Source organism: Neopelma chrysocephalum, unplaced genomic scaffold (genome assembly GCF_003984885.1).
Source record: "Neopelma chrysocephalum unplaced genomic scaffold, ASM398488v2 Primary Assembly neopelma1_96671, whole genome shotgun sequence".
Classification (NCBI taxonomy): Eukaryota; Metazoa; Chordata; class Aves; order Passeriformes; family Pipridae; genus Neopelma; species Neopelma chrysocephalum.
In genome coordinates, this window is record NW_020925316.1 from 1,103,754 (window position 1) to 1,124,273 (window position 20,520).

General features: G+C 42.2%; 1 protein-coding gene across 1 annotated transcript in view; it reads right to left on the bottom strand.

Moving 5' to 3' along the window:
- Positions 1-20,520, bottom strand: part of SVEP1 (sushi, von Willebrand factor type A, EGF and pentraxin domain containing 1) — a 121,716-nt gene that overhangs the window by 15,983 nt on the left and 85,213 nt on the right. Inside the window, exons 32-44 of the mRNA XM_027709012.1 lie at positions 18,739-18,858; positions 17,800-17,976; positions 16,941-17,025; positions 16,437-16,628; positions 13,957-14,124; positions 11,255-11,927; positions 7,073-9,852; positions 5,670-5,895; positions 4,420-4,575; positions 2,686-2,749; positions 1,823-1,996; positions 695-868; positions 66-239 (exon numbers count right to left, since the gene is read on the bottom strand). Of these exons, the coding sequence (XP_027564813.1) occupies positions 66-239; positions 695-868; positions 1,823-1,996; positions 2,686-2,749; positions 4,420-4,575; positions 5,670-5,895; positions 7,073-9,852; positions 11,255-11,927; positions 13,957-14,124; positions 16,437-16,628; positions 16,941-17,025; positions 17,800-17,976; positions 18,739-18,858 (5,163 nt within the window). The remainder of the gene's footprint in view (positions 1-65; positions 240-694; positions 869-1,822; positions 1,997-2,685; positions 2,750-4,419; positions 4,576-5,669; positions 5,896-7,072; positions 9,853-11,254; positions 11,928-13,956; positions 14,125-16,436; positions 16,629-16,940; positions 17,026-17,799; positions 17,977-18,738; positions 18,859-20,520) is intronic.

Here is a 20,520-nt window from a genome sequence, read left to right on the forward strand (position 1 = left end):
AAGGAAGAGTAGCCCACAATGCTTACAAAAGAAGACCCCTTTTCCATTACAAAGCGAACACATACGTTTACAGAGAGGTAAGGGATTACTCCATCTTCCATCTCTTGTGCACTCTGCTGCAGATTCTCCCTCCAAGCTGTATCCCCTCTCACAGAGATATGTTACTGTACTGCCAACTGTATTGTTTTCATAAATTGCCTTCCCGTTCATCAAGGAAACTGGAACTTTACATCTGGTCTCTGCAAAGACAGAGGTCTCATTAATTCAGCTTGATATTAGACCTGGACTTCCAACAATTCCTAAATTAGTCATACAATATGTTTAAAGCAGCCACAGACTAATAAGTCATGAAGAACATTAAGGGAGAGTTCAGTAGCCCTGGGAAGGAAATGCAGCCAAGCCAGAGAAGGAGCTCCTCCCAGTAATGGTGAAAAGCCGCAGCCTTATGTTTTTTCAGGTCAGTAAAATGTGTCAGTGATGGGGAAGAGAGGACACATTTATGACTTCATACAGGGTCAGTAGGGCAGAACATGTAAAATGTTCTTTCTTGCCACTGACAGATAATCCGGAAACCCTACATTACAGAACAGTTTCTAGCAACATAATCCCTGGATCATATGTTATGCATGAATAAGGGAGGAGCTATTGCTTTTCCCAGATTGGAATGCGCAAGGACATGAAACCAAACAGTTACCTTCACACAATGGCAAGGGTTTGCTCCAGCTCCCATTTGCAAGACATGTGATATTCTGGGGCCCAACAAGATGGTATCCGGAGTTGCACATGAAGGTTACATTACTTCTGTATGTGCTTCCTGTAGAAATGGCCTCTGCTTTTTCTATGGAAGGATGCAGCCCACAAGTAATTTCTAGGAGAGAAGAAAACTTTTGGGGTTTACACACACAATGAAGGTTATTCTGTCTGTCAGTTACACACTGCCTGACAGCTCTGTTCGCACACTGAATTGATGGAAAGACAGGAAGCAAGAAGCCGTGAACTATTATGTGGAGAAGGGTTACACAATGCCTTCCCTGCTCTTTCTCCTGGGGTTCACATTGCAGACATATGAGAATGTGCCCAAATGTATCTGATGATGTTGCAAGCTATGAGGTGTTCAATCCAACAGAGCTATGTGGAATATTTCTTCTGAGTAGGCCAGATGCTGCATTTGCAGTCTCCTTTGCTCCCCTACAGTGGAAGGTCATCTCAAGATGTGCTTAAGAAAAATGACATTAGTTAAGAAGGATCTTGACCCCTTGTCCCACACTGTGGAGACCAGGCAAATTCATCAAAGGTGAGAGAGAAGAATGCAAGGGATAGGACTATGACACCACCATGAGAAGATGGAAAATCATTATTTATAAAGACTATAATTGGAATTTTATTTATAAGCTGTATGAAATAAGTAATAAATCCTTCTTTCCTTGCTCCCACAATTAGCCATCTTCTACTGCACAGTGAGCTACGATTTGATCCTAGGGAGAGCACGTGGTCTTCAGAAGTGGCCAGGATATATTAGCTTTGGCATGGCAGGTACAAACATAATGTCCAAGGCTTTGCAGAATACAGTGCAAGACAAATCAAATACAGCAGGCCTCACTCCCGCTCTACTGACCTGAGCACGACTCTATGTTTATGCCATTTTAATGTGCCAAAAGGAGCTCCCTTCAGATCAGTGAGGAGCTGCCAATGATAATTTCTCTGCCAGCTTTTCTCCTGGCTCCTCCTTTTACAGTCCCCCCTGCTGCAGGGGAAGACAGAGGAAGCCAGCCAAAGCACTCTTAAATTTCCTGGATGTCATGTTACTCTGCTTGCTACTTACGCATGCACATAGGGGCGGAAGGGCTCCACTTTTTGTCAACATGGCAAATCCTTCGGCTTGGTCCCTGTAGCTCAAAGCCAGGGTCACAGCTGTAAAAAACTTCACTGCCAAACAGGAACTCCTCTCCCTGAACAGATCCATTTTCTATCATGTCTGGGGGTCCACATGATACTCCTGTAATGCAAGCAATACTTTCCAATCAAACATAACATATATGGCCCGTTTTGTTCACAGTTTCTCCACAGGTTTTACTCTGAGAAATCGGGAAAGAGCACAGCAGTTGTCTGGTCATTGCCAGATATTTGTTCCTGAGTAGCAGAATAGACTGGTGCTTGGCGTTTCCAGTTCTTGCTAAAAGAAAAAACCTATTGTGGCTGTGCTGGCAGGAAGCCTCAGGGAACTGCTGCCACTTTCAGCCAACAGCTGAAGTCCACATAAACATTTATGTAGAAACTCCTATTTTGGCACTGCAGCCAGTGACATCTCACAGAAGTGAAGTACCTTTGAGAATTAATAGAGTTACATTTGAGGATGCTAAGTACCTGTGACTGCTGGCAACTAATGTGTTCAGAGGCCCTCAGTGACCCCAGAAATCATGACCTCAAGCATCAAAACTATTTGAACCCAGAAGCTGTCTGCAGAGCAGACAGCAGGAGCAAGGCAGAAAGGTGATTTCCTTCACACTACTACCTGCACATACCAGTAATTCTGCAACTCTTCCAGGTTGTTAACAGTGGTACTTACCAAAAATTTTTAGGTAAATGCAGACAGTATGAGTTATAAAGCAAAACGTGCATTAGTATTTTCTGTTGTGTAATATCACCCTTGACCAACATTAAGTGATAGACTCAGGTGGAACGTACTTCTGCACACCGGCACTGTGCCACTCCAGAGCTTGTCTTCCTGGCAAGTCCGTTCTGCATCACCCTGTGAAAGAAAAGAAAATGCTCGAAGAACAACTTTACTTAGTTAACTCTTTTCTCCCATCAACTTTAGTATCCAGCAAGGTGAGGAGGTTTTCTCTTTACATGCAACCCATGTAAAGAGAAAGTCAAATGCTACAGCTCAAGTCTACTTGGGTAGAACTTCCTGCAAAGTGATTCTAAACCAAATTTTTGTAGGACCAGTTAGTTAGTTTTCTTGTCCTTCTTCCTGGAGTATCATCTTTATTTGTCAGTTTTACCATTCTTGTTCCCAGGCATGTGGTACGATGACAAATTTTCTCCTTCCAGGACTCATAGGAAATCTAACTAGCAATTTTTTCAACAACAGTACAAACTCGTGTTTTATAAATGTGATGTGATGATTTGAACACATCCCAAATGCTCATTTGTTAAATTTGCCTATAAATGACATTATTTCTGTTGTTGTACGACTACTGTTGTACGATATCACACCCAATGGATTTTGCTTCCCAAAGGAAAAAACAGAACTTCTCTTAAGCAGCAGGGAGACAGATTGAAACTAGATGGCGAACTGGAATAGAAAGCTTGGAAGAACTTACTACTGTGTGAAAGCACAGCCTTATTATCTCCAAAAATTACTTGAAACAGCAACTCTACCTTTCTGTCTAAATACCAACACCTCCATCCCTAGTGATATTGCATATTTGGCAAGATAATGAAAAATAAATGCATTGTTAGCTAAGCATTCTCCAAAGTCTTCTTATTCTTATACCAAGTGACTGAGTGAATTAACTTCTCAGTGAATTCACATGCGTGAAGTTCTCAATTTATTACTGGTGTTACGACAGTACAAAGGAAGCAATATCTTGCATTCTGCTTGGTGCTCACAAAACCAGTGTTAAGATCCAGCCTCTGTCCTAAGAACACCTCACCACCTCATGACTGCCATCACCTGGGGATGGTGGAGGTCATGCTCAGCATTTCTAAATTCACTGCAGCTTTTGAAAACACACCTGAGGCAGCTCTGAACTCGCTAGCCTGAGTCCTGATACCAGGAAAGCAGTGCTCCTCCAGAGCTCAGGTGGGGATAAAAGCCATAATAAAAACAATGGAAAGAACTTTGATTCATTCTCCATCAGGGAATAAAGCTGCCATTAAACAAACTGGAATCTCTTTTATATATCACTTTAATACCATCTAGCAACGTCAGAGAGCTGAGGGCAGTGGAGTTTATCAGGAGCTTTAAGTCTGAAAAAGGCACAATGCAGCAGACAAAATGCTTATGACATTATGAAATGGAAGGAAGAATGCAATCTCAGTCTGTCCCGAGAATCAGGTAAAGGGAGCAATACATGAGAAATTAACTCTTCATCACTTATGGTCACAAGCATGTATAATGCTGTATTTGCAGAGGGCTTCCATTAAAAAAAAAAGCCCAGCACTGAAAGATATCTGCTGGACATGTATCCCTGAATAGGATTCTTCTTTTGCTTCGGTTATACTCTTATGTCATTCAAGACCATTCCAGTCATACCAGGAGCATTCCACTGGCAATAACAAAACCAGCAGATATCCAGCTTCTGTGCCAGTTAAGGGAATACATCAATGAGGACCAGACAGTCCACAGCTATCACACAGGAACTGAAAAAGACAACTACAGGTTTAAAGTGCTGGAGATTTGAGCTTACTTACCTGTAATTCATAGCCAGAATCACATTTATAAAGAGACACATCTTTGTAATTGTATTTAGTGCCAACCACAAATCCATGTTCTGGAGACTCTGGGGTTCCACAGGACACAGGAATGCAGATATCATCAGAAAATGGTGGCACCCACATACCATTCTCCTGAAAAATGAATGTAATGAGAATTGTAAAGGTCCCACTTCATATGCTCATTCATATCTAAATGAAAATGAAAAATCATAGTAGAAGAATCCAATTGCTGTGGGTTACAGATGTGGTTAATGTAATACTATCTATGCAATTCTTAATAAAACTCAGTAATTTAAGTAATGCTTTTAAGATGTCAACATAGACTGGATCTTAATTTTGGCAGGAATGCTTAGCTTAAGACTTAAAAGACAGAAGGAACAAAAAGTAAAACGGGAAAAAGCAGCTTGGAAAGGCAAGTTCATTTGTACAAGGTCACCTAATTGCTCAGGGAACACATTAGGAGAATGAAAAGTACATCTGCCTGATTTCAAGTTTTGTATTTCTCTCCTGGCTGAATGTCTAACACCACGACTAGGTGCTTCAGCTGCCTTCCCTGACTTGCTAAGGGAAGTCTGATACCTAAAGAAACACTTGTCAAAGATACCTACTCCTACTTCCAGATCTGTTTGAAACAAACAGATCTTCCCCAAAATAAGGAGAAAACCTTTCCTTGTGAAGTGCTTATTCTGCAAAAACATGCATGCTTAGCTCTTCTCACTTAAGCATACTTACTGACTAAAAGTCTATTTACAAGCTTAAGACAAAGTTGTCCACAACTAATGTAACAAGAAATTAACAGTGGAACTGATGAGGATGTTTGTTCTTTAGCATACAGAGGATTCAAGTTTCTACAGGTGTGCAGTGGATTAAAATGTGTGTTGCCTGCTCTGTATACAGTCCTCAAAATACATTAGAAATCTTGGACATAATTTTTTAAAATCTCAGACATGATTTAATGCCTGAAATGTGATAACACAAATGCTTTACAAGAGGACAGCATTAGCTTTTGATGGAAGAAGGAATCATTAATTTCTAGTTCTGAGAGTCTATACACAGAAAACTAATAATTGTTCTTACTGAGCAACAAGTAAACATATTATATTTTGCAGGATATGCTTTGAATTTTTTTGTTGTGTCCAAGTAAGGGCCAAAAGGTAACAAGGGTATAAGAAGGACTCCTAAGTCAACAAAGCCATCAAAATAAAACAGTGCTAACAAAACTATACCTTGCATGTAGATGTGCTTGCTCCCACCAGAATATAGCCTTCTACACATGACAAAGTGATGCTTGTGTTCACAGTGAAGTTGTTCCCAAGTACCATTACATTAGTGATATTTCCTGGGAGGGGACACTTCCTGGGCCAACAGGAAATACTTTGAGGAGACCACTGTCCATCTTCCTGGCAAATGCATACATCCACCTCTGTCATCATTGTGTAGCCTTCCAGGCATCTGCAACACAGCATGCAGACCTGACCACAGAGACACAGCTAGGAATGAGCTAACCCATAAATTAGAAAGTCAGGACAGTAATTTTTCAGCATTAGTTATAAATAAGCATACCTTGAGATTTCTCTATTATTTCAAGGTAAGCCTGTAAGGACCATGTCTGTACTGGGTTCATTCTGTTGCAAGAGCTGGAGACTTTAGACTTCATCTCCGGTTGCTTCATGCTGCTGCAGCATCACAGTGGGAAGTGATCTTGTGGCTTTTAGTGCTTGGGGGGTACTGAATGCCTTAGTACAGCTCCTATACTGCCCCTCCCTTTGCACGGAGGGTCTTTGGTGAGCTAAACAGTATGTGGGAACACCACGTTATTCTAAAGATGATCTCACTTTCTTCCAAGAACAAACCAAGCCTCAGGCTGACAACAGGCCATTTGCTTAGACATTTAAGGCTGATTTGTTCTATTCCACATGGTGTTTTACCAAGAGCTAGCACAACTGGGTTCACTTGTAGAATGGCAGTGACAAGTAACCTGTTCACCTTGTCAAAGCTCCATAGAAATAACTGATACTGTTAAATTCATCCACTTGCCATCTCCCAGTTCTGTCCCATTCCATTATTTGCTTTTTCTGTCAGAAAACCATCTTTCTTCTGACAAGGCATTCCTCCCCTTGGAGGAAAGAGCTCTGCAGCATACACACTTCAGGAAATTAACCAAAAAACCCTCACTCTTGTATCTGACAAAGGAGTAACTTGCTGACAGCACAGTGTTGCAGCACAGAAAATGGGACAAGAGGGAGATAAGCCCATATGTATTACAACAGGCACCTGAAGCAGATGGAAAGCATGAACGCAGTGCCAAAAGGGGAGAAAAATTGCATACTCTGCTGGCTGTTGCTGTTACCTGCTAACAAAACCTGTATGCTGAGACCAGCGTTTCAGAGGAGAAGAAGAGGAAAGCAAACAGGAAATTAAAGTCAGTGGAGAAGTGCAGCTCAACCAGTTGAAATACCTTTCTGGAGTTTTCACAAGTCATCCAAATAATATTTCATAGAGTGCATGGGAACATGAGATTTGTCAATATGAGCATGTGAAAACTTACACTAACTGAGGATACATAAACCTTTCATCTTCATTCCTTCAGTGACTTTTTATGAAAACAGAATAGCAGCATCATCCTTACCTGTACTGGACCTTACTCCCATAGGTGTAAGTGATCCCAAGAATCTCTGCATTTGGGACAGGTGGTGGTGGGCCACAACTTAACAGCTCACAGCTTGGGTATGGCTTCTTCCATACACCAGTCTCCACACAAGTCAGTTCTGGACTCCCCTTCATGATAAAACCCGTCAAGCAGGTATAGATGATGGTGTTCTCATCTTCAGAGCTGCTCCCATTGATAAATGTGTTGGGGATGACGGGTGGAGAGCCGCAGGAAATCTGCCCACAGCGAGGAAACCCAGAACTCCACTTGCCAGGTGCCTCACAGGTGACTTCTGAAGGCCCCAGCAGTTTGAAGCCCTCCAGGCATTGAAACTGGGCACTTATCCCACAGCTGAAATCTGTACCAAGAACGACCCCATTCTGAATCTGTGGTGTAGGACACAGGCAGGGTAGGCAAGATGGAAGGCTTCCACTCCAGGAACCATTGGACAGACATTGCCGTAAAGGATTGCCATGCAGCTCATAACTGGGGAAGCACACATACTGGACAAATTGCCCATAGGTAAAGCCTGAGCCATTCAGAAAGCCATGAGAGATGTCTTCAGGGGGTCCACAAATAACTGGTTCACAGTGTGGAGCTTCTGAATTCCAAGTACCATCACTCTGGCAGGTAAGTGTAGACACTCCTTGCAGGCTATATCCTTCATTGCAGTGATAGTGCACTTCTTTCTTAAAGCTAAAATCTGAGCCAATAGTTCTTCCATTGGGAAGAGGCAGCAGCACGGGGCAGGTTACAGCTCTGCAAACTGGAGTGATTCCACTCCAGCTTCCATTCGCAAGGCAGACTCTACTCCTGTCCCCATCTAACAAAAAACCTTCGTTGCAGCTATACTCTGTGTGTTTCTGGAATGTGTACTCCTCTCCAGTCACCTGCCCATTTTCCAAAACTGGTGGTGGGCTGCAGGAAACAGGAATGCAGATCGGTTCATTGCCATCCCATTTCTGGTTCTCTTGGCATCTCCTCTCTGTGGGGCCATTTAACTGGTAACCAGGATCACACTCATAGTAGACAACACTACCATATGTGTAGTTTCCCCCTCTTATCTTCCCGTTCATAAGCTGGGCAGGTGAACTGCACGTTATTGCTCTGCAGTACGGAGCAGTGTCACTCCACTGCCGACTTGGCAAACACAGTCGCGTGTCAGAGCCAATAAGTGTGAATCCTGGCCTACAGCTATATTGCACGGCACTGCCGAGCGTGTTCTCAGTGACATGTAAAAAACCATTCTCAGGGGGTGACAACAAGGTGCACTCTATTGAAACACAGGCGGGGGCAGTACCGTTCCAAGCCCCATCTTCTTGGCAAGCTAGAACAGGGTTTCCCAGCAGCTCATAGCCAGAGTAACATGTGTATAAAATGACAGTTCCAAATAAGAAAGTGGTGAGCTGCATTGCACTGTCCTCCTTCAAGGAACTTTGTAAGTCTTTCAAATTGTCAGCCAACAACGTATGTGAAAGGGAGGGACTTTCTGTAACACCCTCCTGGTTAGAACGTCTTTCCCCATGTTTCAATTGCACGTACTCCCCAAAGTCAATGTGAGGAGGCAGGCCACAGTCTGTTGGAAGGCAGGCTGGTGTGGAGCTAGACCAGCCCGATTCTTCACAAGTCTGCATGGCAAGGCCAGACAGCTGGAAGCCTGGCACACAGCTGTAAATGACCATGGCCCCATAGCTATAATCTGCACCCTCCACAAAACCATTCTCAATGGGCTGAGGGGGTTGGCAATTTATGGCTTTACAAGAAGGAACCTCTGTACTCCACTCTCCTGTTTCTAGGCACCTCAGCGTTTCCTCCCCTTGGAGCTGGAAACCTCTGTCACAGAAATACCTAACTGTCTGCCCATAATGGAAGCTTGTGAATGAATATTTGCCATTGAGGATCTTCTTAGGCCTTGGGCACTGAATAGGTTTGCAAACCGGCCTTCCTCCAAGCCACTGTCCATCTTCTCCGCAGAGGACAGTTGTGTTCCCTACCAATTCAAAGCCCGGTTTACATGTATAGAGGGCTGTGCTTAGGAAGGTGAGGCCCTGCACATCAACTATGCCGTTCTGAATTTCTTCTGGCTGGGGGCACTCCACAGGAATACATTCTGGCAAAGGCAAGCTCCATGAGCCATCAGCCTGGCATCTGATGGTGGACTCACCCTTCAGTAAAAACCCATCCACACAGATGTATTTCACAGTGCTACCAAAATGAAGGGATGATGTCAAGGGGTCACCAAAGGGGATATAGGGAGGTGCAGAACACTGTACAACCTTGCAGAAGGGAAAGGAATCATTCCACTGCTGGGAGGGCAAGCACTTTAGTACAGAGGAGCCATGCAAAACATAACCTTCCTTGCAGGAGAACTGTACAACACCGACTTGGTAAGTCACTTCCCTCAAGACCAGCTGATTTTCTGCCAAGGGTGGTTCTGGACATTTTGTTGGCACACACTTGGGGCTTCGCTTTTTGCTCCATTTCCCAGACTTCTGACATGTCCAGGAAACATCTCCAATCAGCTCATAGCCTTCATCACAGAAAAACTCTACTTTGGAGCCCATATCAAAAGTTTCTCCCTTGGAGTAGCCATGCTGGATGGGTGGTGGTTTTCCACAGCTGAGGGGAGCACAGTAAGGAGGTGATTCACTGTACCACTGCCGATTTGCTTGGCAGATAAACATTGAGCTCCCAACCATCTGGTAACCAGACTCACACTGATAATTTGCCTGATTCTCAAAGAAGTGTCCAGTTGTTTCCTGCAAAACAGACAAGACAGGGACACATCTGAAATGAAGATACAAGATTAGGGCAACAGGAGACTGATTTAATTTCTTGTGTTCTCCTAGTCTAGCTTCTAGCCAAATCCCTGGCAGCTGTAAAGGATGTCTGAAAAGGAATGAAGGCAAATAACTGACACAGAATGTCTCACCTCAAATGATGCACTCTGCTGTCAGGAAATCTGTGAGCACTACCAGAAGAAAACAGAAAATTCAAGGCTTAAAAAGCAAAAGTCAGAAAATAATTCCTCTGCTTTCTCCCTTCCTGACCCACGAAGCCAAAAAATGTGTGGACAGGAAGATGGAAAAGAAATGGGTCAGGAGAAGCTGCCATGAAATGGCCTATTGTTGTCATGATTCTTTAGCTTACAGCTGTACCTACGGTTGGAGCCCTCAAATGTATGGCTACTAGGAGACGTTTATAAATGCCATACATGCAGGTACAGGGCCTTGAGCAGGCAGCTGAGGAGCACCTCAAAGATGCAGGCTGAGCTCTGACTGAGGTATTAAAAAATGTCTCTAATTGTAAAAAATAGATGAAGGAGTGATCCCACATAAGGAAGACAAAACAGAATGATATGCATTAATTAGAGGATGTATCTGTGTGGGGGTCTGAACAGAAACTGTTGCTATTACTGCTGGAAACCCAAATAGGAACTGGGATGCCAATTGCTCCCCTTCCAACTTTTAGTAAATCTGGTAGTTAGATTTAAGGAAGGATGAGGGATGTTCAGTAGAAAAATGTTTCAAAAATTCAAAGTTCAACCTTTATAATAGTGTTTTTGATCTTCCTTACCACAATATTATCCTTGTACATCAAAGCAAAATATAGGTTAGGCAGTTGTTACTGGTTTGGGTTGCCACAAGGAGATTTTTAACTTCAGGCATTGTTGCAATGTAATTTGATAATTCTGACTTCAGTAAAGAAGTATTCTCACACTGGAAGACGAGAAATCCCAAGGTGATTTATCTTTCGCAAATCAGACTTTTTTTCATAGCAGTTAAAAGAGCAAGGCTTGTGAACTGGCAACAGTACTTCAAGTGCCTCCAGAAGGCACTGGAAAGCTACCCAGGAACCAAATAAATGCAGAATAAGACATTAAGGAAATCAATTGAATGTCACAGGGCATCTTGAGTCTCCTAACTGAAATCCCACTTTATTACAGCAAATCCCATGGAAGTCTCCATGCTTTTCAGACCTGATTCTGCTGCAAATCCACCCACTTTCCCCTGTTTCTATTCCATTCATTCATGTGCTTCCTCAATTTTATAACGAGAGCAAAACAGAAAAAAGAAAACCCCAACAGCAGCAGTTGTGAAAGTGTATTCAGTGTATTCAGTTTGCCATGGTACCAGGCAGATGAGAAAACTCATTCTGTACCTTAATAAAGCCATTCTCAAGCTGCGGTGGTTCTCCACAGGACACTGGGTGGCATGTGGGCAAAGTGCCACTCCAGTTGCCAGTGGCCTCACAGGTCCGCTTCTTCTCTCCCTTGATGTAGAACCCCTTGTTGCAGCTGTAAGCCACCACTGCTCCAAAACTGTAGTTGGACCCACTGGCATAGCCATTGGTAATGTGGGGAGGCTCTCCGCAGCGAACGGGGATGCACTGGATGCTCAAAGGAGAAGGATTCCACTGGCCCCCTCGAAGGCATTCAATCTTTGCTGAAGTGTTCAGAACAAAGCCTTCCATGCACTTGAAGCTCACGATGGAGCCAGCTGCAAACTTGGCTTTACTAATGGACTCTAGGATGCTGTATGAGACGGTGGATGGCTTTTCACAGAAATCAGCTATGCAGTGGGGCATGTCCCTGCCCTCTGGAGGCACCCACTTCCCTTCTGCATTGCAGAGCAGCTGAGAGTTGTCAGCCAGGCTGTAACCATCCAAGCAGAAGTAATAAGCTATATCACCAAAGAGGCGGTGGCCACTCTCTGGTGATGCATTTTCCACATGGGGTGGTTCATCACAGGATACTGCCAAGCACTGTTGGTGGCTCACACTCCACTTGCCGCTGGCTAAGCACTCTATGGTTGCAGGGCCAACTAATGTGTAACTGTGGATAGGAAGTCAAAAAGACAAGCATTGTCAAACGCTTCTTATGGTTTCCTGAAGCCCCCGCAGTATGACCTTGTATTTGCTAGCACCCCAGAAGAACAGGATCCTTTAAAAAAGCTATGATCAACTTCAAAAGGAAAATCTTAAAACCCACATATCCATGAGTGAGGTATCACAATTATGGATATCCTGGCACACCTTGTATATATTGCTTCTCTCTCATCTGTCCATATGATTACCATTTCTGAATTTCCATTTGGGTTGGAACTACCACAAAAACCCTAGCATTGTGCTGCAACAGTCCATACAATCCTCAAAGAAATTATCCTACCAAGAAATTATTTCTGTTTAGCAAAACTGAATGGAGAAGAAAGAGATCAGAAGCCCATAAGGGCCTTTCGGGTTCCTGTACCAGCCCTATCAATCTATTATCATACTTGTCAGCAAAGAGAAGCCCTTCAGTGAGTTACCCAGAGATACTCTTTCCAATAATACACAAGGGAATTGCATAATAGCTTCTTCCTAAAAACTCACAGTAAAAATTGTAATAAAAGCCAATTAAAAAATCAATGCTGAGTAGAAAAAACCTCATCTTTTACAACAAAACTCCATTACATGAATATTGTTAGGTAGTAGTTCTCTAATCTGTCTCTGAGATGCAGTGACAGGCTCCATGCTCCATGACTCCATGACAACTTAAAACTGTTGCTTAAACATGCACCAGGCAATAGTGTAGTACCTTTGACAGCTATTTCCTTTAGTTTTGAGATCTCTGTGGTGTGCTTTCACAGAAAGCAAAGAAACAATAACTACTGCAATGCTCCCAGTGACTTTCCAACTGCAGGCTGGAAACTAGTTGTTCAGATTTCGGTGGCAACATCTCTAAAAGCAGTTCGTTTTGTTTGCAGGATTTGTTTTCCACACCTCATGACCGGACTCCAGAAAAAGAGCCTACTATATGCCAATGTTTAATATGATCCACTGTCACAGACAGACAGCTGTGACAGTTTAAACGCTGCTATTCTATCCCATTTAAAATGCTTCTACAGGAAAGAGAAGCAGCTTTTAAAACCATAATACGGGCTAGAAAACAGAATAAGGATACTTTGCTTCAATTATCACAGAATATTCTGAGTTTGAAAGGACCCACAAGGATGAACGAGTCTAACTCTAAAGTGAATGGCCCATACAGGGATTGAACCCACAACCTTGGCGTTATTAACACCATGCTCTAAACAACTGAGATAATCTCAGGGTATATGTTTCAAATAATATTGCAAAGCAAATTTATAAGAAAAATGCTGGCTTGCCAATATAACCTTTAACACCAAGAAGGAGTAGAAAATTCTCCAGTCACTTCAGGCTTAAGAAGTTCTGCATATGTGATCTGCCTTTGAGGCAGAGCAGTTTCAGGAAATTCAACGGAACTGCTCACAGGCCGTAAAGATAACCATGTACAAAGGTTCTTGCAAGATCAGAGTCCAGCAATTCATTGATCCTCAATATCATCAAAATTCAGCCTCATCATTGACGAAATATGGTCTGAAAAGGTCACTACACCGAGTAGACAGAAATAAATGAAAAACAATGCACCTCAATAAACAAGACATCATAATTTTAAGGAAGCAGAATTTTAGAACACCACAACAAGTAGTTGTTAAACTGCACCAAAGAGTGGTCTTACAGCCTAATGAGACATAAGGGACTTGTTATGATCAGGGCCTTGGGTTTACCAAAGAAGTACTAGTTCTGTAGTAACTCCAAGGAAAAGAGTTTCCTCGTGAATTGATCTATCATTCCCCATGACTACTCTCCATTTTCCTCTTCCAGAGTGTATTCAGCTGCCCTGAAACAACTTTAAAAGATATCATACCAACTTGACAGCCCTCAAAAAAATCTCCACCACATTTAACTTCCAGAAAGTTGACAGAAGTAGTAAAAATGAATTAGTGTGCAGTTATACAGGATTTGTGAAACAGTGCACCAGTTTTACTTGTCCTGACCCTTAGTAGTGCTAATCTACATACCCTTCCTTACACGTGTAAGAGACCGTGTTTCCAAAAGTAAAGTTATCTCCGTTGATGACCGCATCTTTGATGGCAGGAGGGGATCCACAAGACACAATGTTGCAAGCTGGTGGTGTGCTGTTCCAGTTCCCTGAAGACGCACAGACAAGTACAGAAGGTCCCTGAAGGCTGAGACACAAAGATCATTATTAAGGCTGCCATTTCATTCCAAGTGAGGAACAGAGAGCAAGAGAGGTGTTTTGCTTCCCGGCCCCAGTGAAGCCAAGGGGTCTCTCTCACTGACTTCAGCAGAGGCCAGAATCTCACCCTCTGTTTATGAAAAAGCACTCTGATGCTTTAAAAAAAAAGCTTGTCTCCGGATTACTTTGAAGAGAAAGCTGGTGAACTTCATGTGGGCCCTCAATGCTCTGTGCAGACATACATATGTCTCGCTGTAGCTTTCCCCATCTTTGAGCACAAAAGAAATAAATATTTGTTTAATCCGAAAGATTTACTTGTATGCCATCAGCACCACGTCAGGCTTTAAACTTACAACTAAGGCCTCCATCTGATACCCTGTTCACTCAAGGACTTATACCACTGTCTTCACCCAGAAGACCAAAATAAATTCTCCAGCTCAGATTTGTTCAAAAAAACCCAAACCTTCAGGAGGTAAAGGATTTTGCTTGAGTGAATGGCCACAACATTTGAAGTTGATGGTCTTTTTTTGTTTCCTTAGCTGAGGGAAGAGCAATGCATTGGTTCAAGGGGTGTGACTCAGTTGTCTGAACAGAGGTGTGCAACACCACTCTGAGATGTCCTGGGCGAAACCCCTGGCCTTCAACTGCTATATCAGCTGGCTATGGGTTCCTCATAGGTCCCACATCATACCAGGGATCCCTTCACAGGAGTGTCTGATTCCTTACAGCTTGGTCTCAAATGGTATTAGACCCCCATGTTTAGTTGACTGAAATCACAGAATCACAGAATACGCTGAGTTAGAAGGGCTCCCTTCTAACATGACTTAACCAACTCTTAACCCTGCACAGGACCACCCCAAGACTCACACCATGTACCTGATGTATCATCCAAACGATTCTTGAACTCTGTCAGGCTTGGTGCTGTGACCACTTCCTCGGGGAGCCTCTTCCAGTGCTCAGCCACCCTCTGGGTGAAGAACCCTTTTCCAATATCCAAACTAAACCTCCCCTGACACAACTTCAGGCCATTCCCTCGGGTTCTGTCACTGGCCACCACTGAGAAGAGATCAGTGCCTGTGCCTCTTCTTCCCCTCATGAGGAAGTTGTAAACTGTGATGAGGTCTCCCTTCAGTCTCCTCTTCTCCAGGACAAACAGTTAATGGAAAAGAGCAACACTGACCTGTGTGACCCTTACAGCTTTGGCACAGGCCCTTGTCAGGGAAGTGGGCTCTGCCTACCTGTGGCAATATGTTTAAGACTGAAAACACCTCAGAGGTGCATGAAGGAAGAGACATACAAAAAGAATGCATAAGACAGACATTGTCTGGGAGGGCTTCCTCTGGAATGGTGACCACAGTAGAGAAGACCTCTCTCATCAAGCTATGCTAGACAGGTAAAGGAGAAGAGTCAAAACTGATGTGGTATTTTCTTCCTATATGTCCAAAGTCCACAGTCAAAAACCCTCTTTCGTATTGTTAAAACACTGCCTGGTTTAGAGGGCTACAGATAAGCTCACAATGTGAATCTATGACAACACTACACTCAACTGCAGCTGAGCTATCCATTTGTTTTAACATGATTAAAACATTTGCTGAAAGAACACACCTCACCTATCTGCCTGCATCAGGACAAGGAAACGTTTGCAGCAGGAAAGCACAGAAAAAATCAAACCTAAACAGGTTTGTTTGAGACCACTTTTGTCAGGGTGTATCTGCTAGAGGTACAAGCAGAAACCCACACGTAAGAGTCACATCCTTGGATATAGCACTACTGTATTAATTTTTAATTGCAGCATATTAAAAATGTGTTTCCAATATAATTGCTTACAAATGTAAAACAGAATAAAAGCCTAGAATAAATTACTACTACTAAGAGTTCAAGGAGTGAATTAGTAACTTCCAGAAGGTTCCTTCATAAAAGGCATTGTAAAAGAATATCAAAAATAATATTGGATGTGCACTACAGCTGTAGCGGTAAGATGATCTTTAAAGACAAATGAGAACTTTCAAGAATTATGACAACTATTTTCCTGAATATTCAAAATATTTTTCTGAGCTTGATGATAAAATGCAAGCATTACATATATATGCATATAGCAATTCCTGAGTGACTTTTCTGAACTGCACCAATTCAGGATAAAATACAGAAAGTACCTTCAAGATATAAAGAAGCCTTTTTCAATTCGGTTTTAGTATTTTATCTTCCTGAGCAATGATTCCAGTTTTGTCTCTCTCAGACATAAGTTAGAGCTTCTAGCAAGCATGCTGCCTGCATTTGGCTCAGGAAAGTCCCTGCATTTACCTGTATCCATTGTCACAGGTGTATGACACAGAGGAAAGGTAGGCTGTGCCACTGAGAATGTATTTTCCATTGCTGATATCCTGGGGACTAGGGCACATCACCATTTCACAGGAGGGGGGAGGATGATTCCAAACGCCACTAGCAAGGCACAGAATTTCCTTCTCGCCCACTAAGTTGTACCCATCATTGCATCTGAGGTAGGAAAAAAAGAAGTGCTATCAAACACAGAGCCTTTTATGCACAACGTAATCAGTCATTCCTTTTCTCTCTTCATCCACACCTGCATAAACCACCTTTCTCTGCAGGACATAGAAAAGTAGTACTAGAGTAAACATTTAGCTCTGCTAATGAACAGGCACAGCTATAACCAAATGTCTATTATTTTAATCCCATCTTGCTCCTCTCCCACATTTTGATCCCTCTCCCAATTCAGCCATACTCATATTTGCTGCCACATTCCCAATCAGTTATTAACATAGCACTTCAAACATACTGAATTCCTACCTGTACACCACTTTACTGTGGTATGTAAAATTTGAGCCGAAAATGGCACTGTTCTCTGGAATAACTGGAGCACCACAGGATATAGCTTTAAAAAGACAGGAATACAAGAGAGGTTGATACAATACAAATACAAAAGAACAGAAAATCAGGATCTGCTTTGTTTTCTCTAAGTAGGTTTGAAGAGGTGTAAAGCCCTAGGCAACACTGAGTTCTTGATTAAGCTATAAATGACATTTAGCACTCTTTATCTGACTTCACCTTACTGAGAGACTGAACTAATTGGAAACAGGTAGTTATAACTGCTTTACAAGACTTGACTCTCAAGAGGACTCCATATCCACTCCTCTCTATTGACAAAGTAACCAACTGGAGTTTTTTTGGGTTTTTTTTTACACAGATACCTCTTCATTTTACCCTATTGCTTTACCTTATTTATTCTGGTTTTCTAAAGAAACAATTTCTGCAATTACACCATGAATATGTACGTGCACCATCCTGTCCTTTCTGGATGCTTTTTATCCAGTGAAAACTAGGTAATGATCTTTAAGTTATTAAGTTCCCGCAAGTTCCTCGAAAATGGGAGGCTGGGTGGAGAAGAAATACACTTTTAACACTTGCATTAAAATGAGTCTATAACTTTGTCACATTGGTGAATCTGCATAAGAGAGTACCACTACAAACATGACAACTGTGCTTACACGTCTTAAGACAACAGAGACTTCAACACTGAGACCCCAGTCTGCTAAGACAGGGTTTCTCATAAGCTGCCACGGTCTCTAAAGGCCCTTCACAACTACTTTCCCTCTTCCATCTTTCTAAAGAGTCACATTACAATATGCATTCTCCCCAGGAACTACACCTTCACAATACGGTATTGGGTGGCTCCACTCTCCGGACTCCAGGCATGTAAGTTTTGTCACCCCTGTCAGCTGAAATCCTTCTTCGCAGGAAAACGTTACTTCACTGCCAACACTGTGAGAGTCCCCATATAAATGGCCATGCTCTGGATTTCCTGGATTATGGCACTTTATTGGTTCTGAGGAAGAGAGAAACTATGATTAATATAATTAAGTGTCAGGTTTTATAAACAAATTGCAGGAGATATCCTTGGGAATTTTCTGGAAGTAGGACGGCAAAGCACATGGAAAACACTCATAAGTAGTTTACGGCCTTACCAGCTTTTCTCTGTTCTATATGTAAGTGACAAACACTGAAGACTCATGCAAGCAAGCTGATCTTGACATGGAAGAGCCCTCTGTAACTCAGTTTGCACTCATTGTCAGAAGCAAACACATCGCACAGCATTTTTTCCCTCCGTGAGGGAAAGCCCATTTCAGCATGTCCATTTCTAAACAGGAAATCAGCTCAGCTACCTTTTACTCCAACCCATGCCACTGTCTTGTTGTCTTCATCCAAATTATCTTGTTTAACATTTTCACAAGCAGCTCTAGACCTACTCAGATGCCTGTATTAAAACATTTCTTCACTGCACAGGTCTGCTCTTGAGAAGTGACACATTGTGGCCTTCCCAGGTCTTGTGCTCCATGTGCAAGAACATTTAGCAGGTGTGTATGTCTTGGAGCAGAATCCCAGTGACATCTCTGTCTATATGGAGAGATGTGTTCTCAAAAAAACAAAAGGAGACACTTCATCACAGCCTCATCCAGTCCAAAGTGACCTGGACATGAGAGCATGTCCTAGATATCAATTACTGGCAACTGTCTTCCCTAGTGGGAGGCAGGATACCGGCCTATACAGAACCTTGGAAAGGTTAGCCTGATGTTTTTCTTTCCCATACCTGCACACTTTTTACCATCTCCTGTGTAAGGAGAGATGCAACTGCAAATATAGGATCCATTTGTGTTGAGACAAGATGCGTGCTCGTCGCAGTCTGATCCAACAGCACATTCATCAACATCTAAAAAAAACGAAAAACAAACCCACAACAAAAAAGATGTCTGTAGTGTGTTATTTGTAATAAGTATTTGCTTTAAATTTCTGCCTCACTAACTGTCAAAAGGAATTACTTTAGTATAATTAAAATCATTCATACTGCAATCACACTTTTTAACCACTGGTAAAAAGATTTAATATTTAAATAAATATTTATAACTTACTATAGTTACATTATAACTTTAATTATAACTTACTATACAGTATCACAAAACATGAGAAAATCAAAGATAAAACTTATTAACCTTCAGTAAGCACTTCCACAAAAAGTATCTAGTTTCCAAACTGCGAAAGAACAGATATTGTAACTATTGTTACTAGTAGTCTGGACAGACACTATGAGGGAGGATTTTTGCATTAAACACTTGCTTGGGAAATCTTGTATATATCAACATTCTGAACAAAAAATATTAGAGCCCCGTCTTTGCTGAAGAGCATTGCATTAGACTAAGCATAAGAAGTGCCTGCAGTTGCCAGAAAAGTTAAAATGAGTTCAAAATATATTAAGTATTATAAATAACTATTTACATGATAGTAGTGCCTAAAAACGACAACTGATGATTAATGATCCATGTGGTTTGATATGGTACAGAAAAAAACCCAAATCAAAACAAAACCAACAACCAAAAAAACCCTCTCTCCAGAATACCTCATATCAACTTTTGATCTTAACTGTAAAGAAATGTCCTTAGTATGCAAATCATGTAAACACTGGGTCAACATTGCAAAGAGTCAGTTTCTAAGTATCTAACTGAAAAGTGCTGGCAACAGGGACTACTCTTTATATATATGAGACTGTTAGATAGAACAATTCTTCATCTACGTGACCTGCTAGAGGACACCTGTTGATATAAGTATACTATGCAGACACACAGCCTGGGTTCTTTGCCAATTCGCAGCAAAAACAGGCAACTTGGTTAAAAAAGCGACACAACTGCTGAACTGGTGTGTTTTTTCTTCACTGCTGAATGAGTCTGACCAGCATGAAAAGAACACAACAATGTCCTGAAAAGAAAAGGAGTTTCTTTCTGACATGCAGGATGACAACTGCACATTAATATCAATTGCCAATTACACAAACACCGGGAGAATGCAAAGTGCTACCACAGCAGAACTGGAATGACTGCTTGTTCTGTAATGTCTTCTAAGGCAATGAAGTAGAAGTATACTGTGAATCAGACCCATAACAGAGCAAAAGGAATGCTCCAGGGCATAGGTGTACTAGGCTTTGTTAGCACCTGCCTAAAGTGTGAATCAGAAAGGTAAAAGAGTGGATCATGGTGCCAAAGCCACTCTTGTTTTCATTTTCCCATTATGCTTTATGAGAGACAAGGCAAGCTGGAAGGTGGGGCACAGGCCTTTTCCTTCTGAACATGGTGCCTCCTACTGCATAGAGGTTGAACTATTCTGACAGCCTTGTGGCACCTGATCTGAACTTGCTCTTCTTTAGGCCCTGGGATAAAGTGTAAAGGAGAAAAGCAGAGAGGAACAACAGTCTGGATGATCTGTTTGCAGGTTCTGCAGGAGTGCCAGTGGACAGGATGCTATGAAACCAGATGGAACCTACTCCAAAGTGAATTTTGACAGAATAAATCCTGTTGACATTTTTCTTTCTCTTGTCTAGACT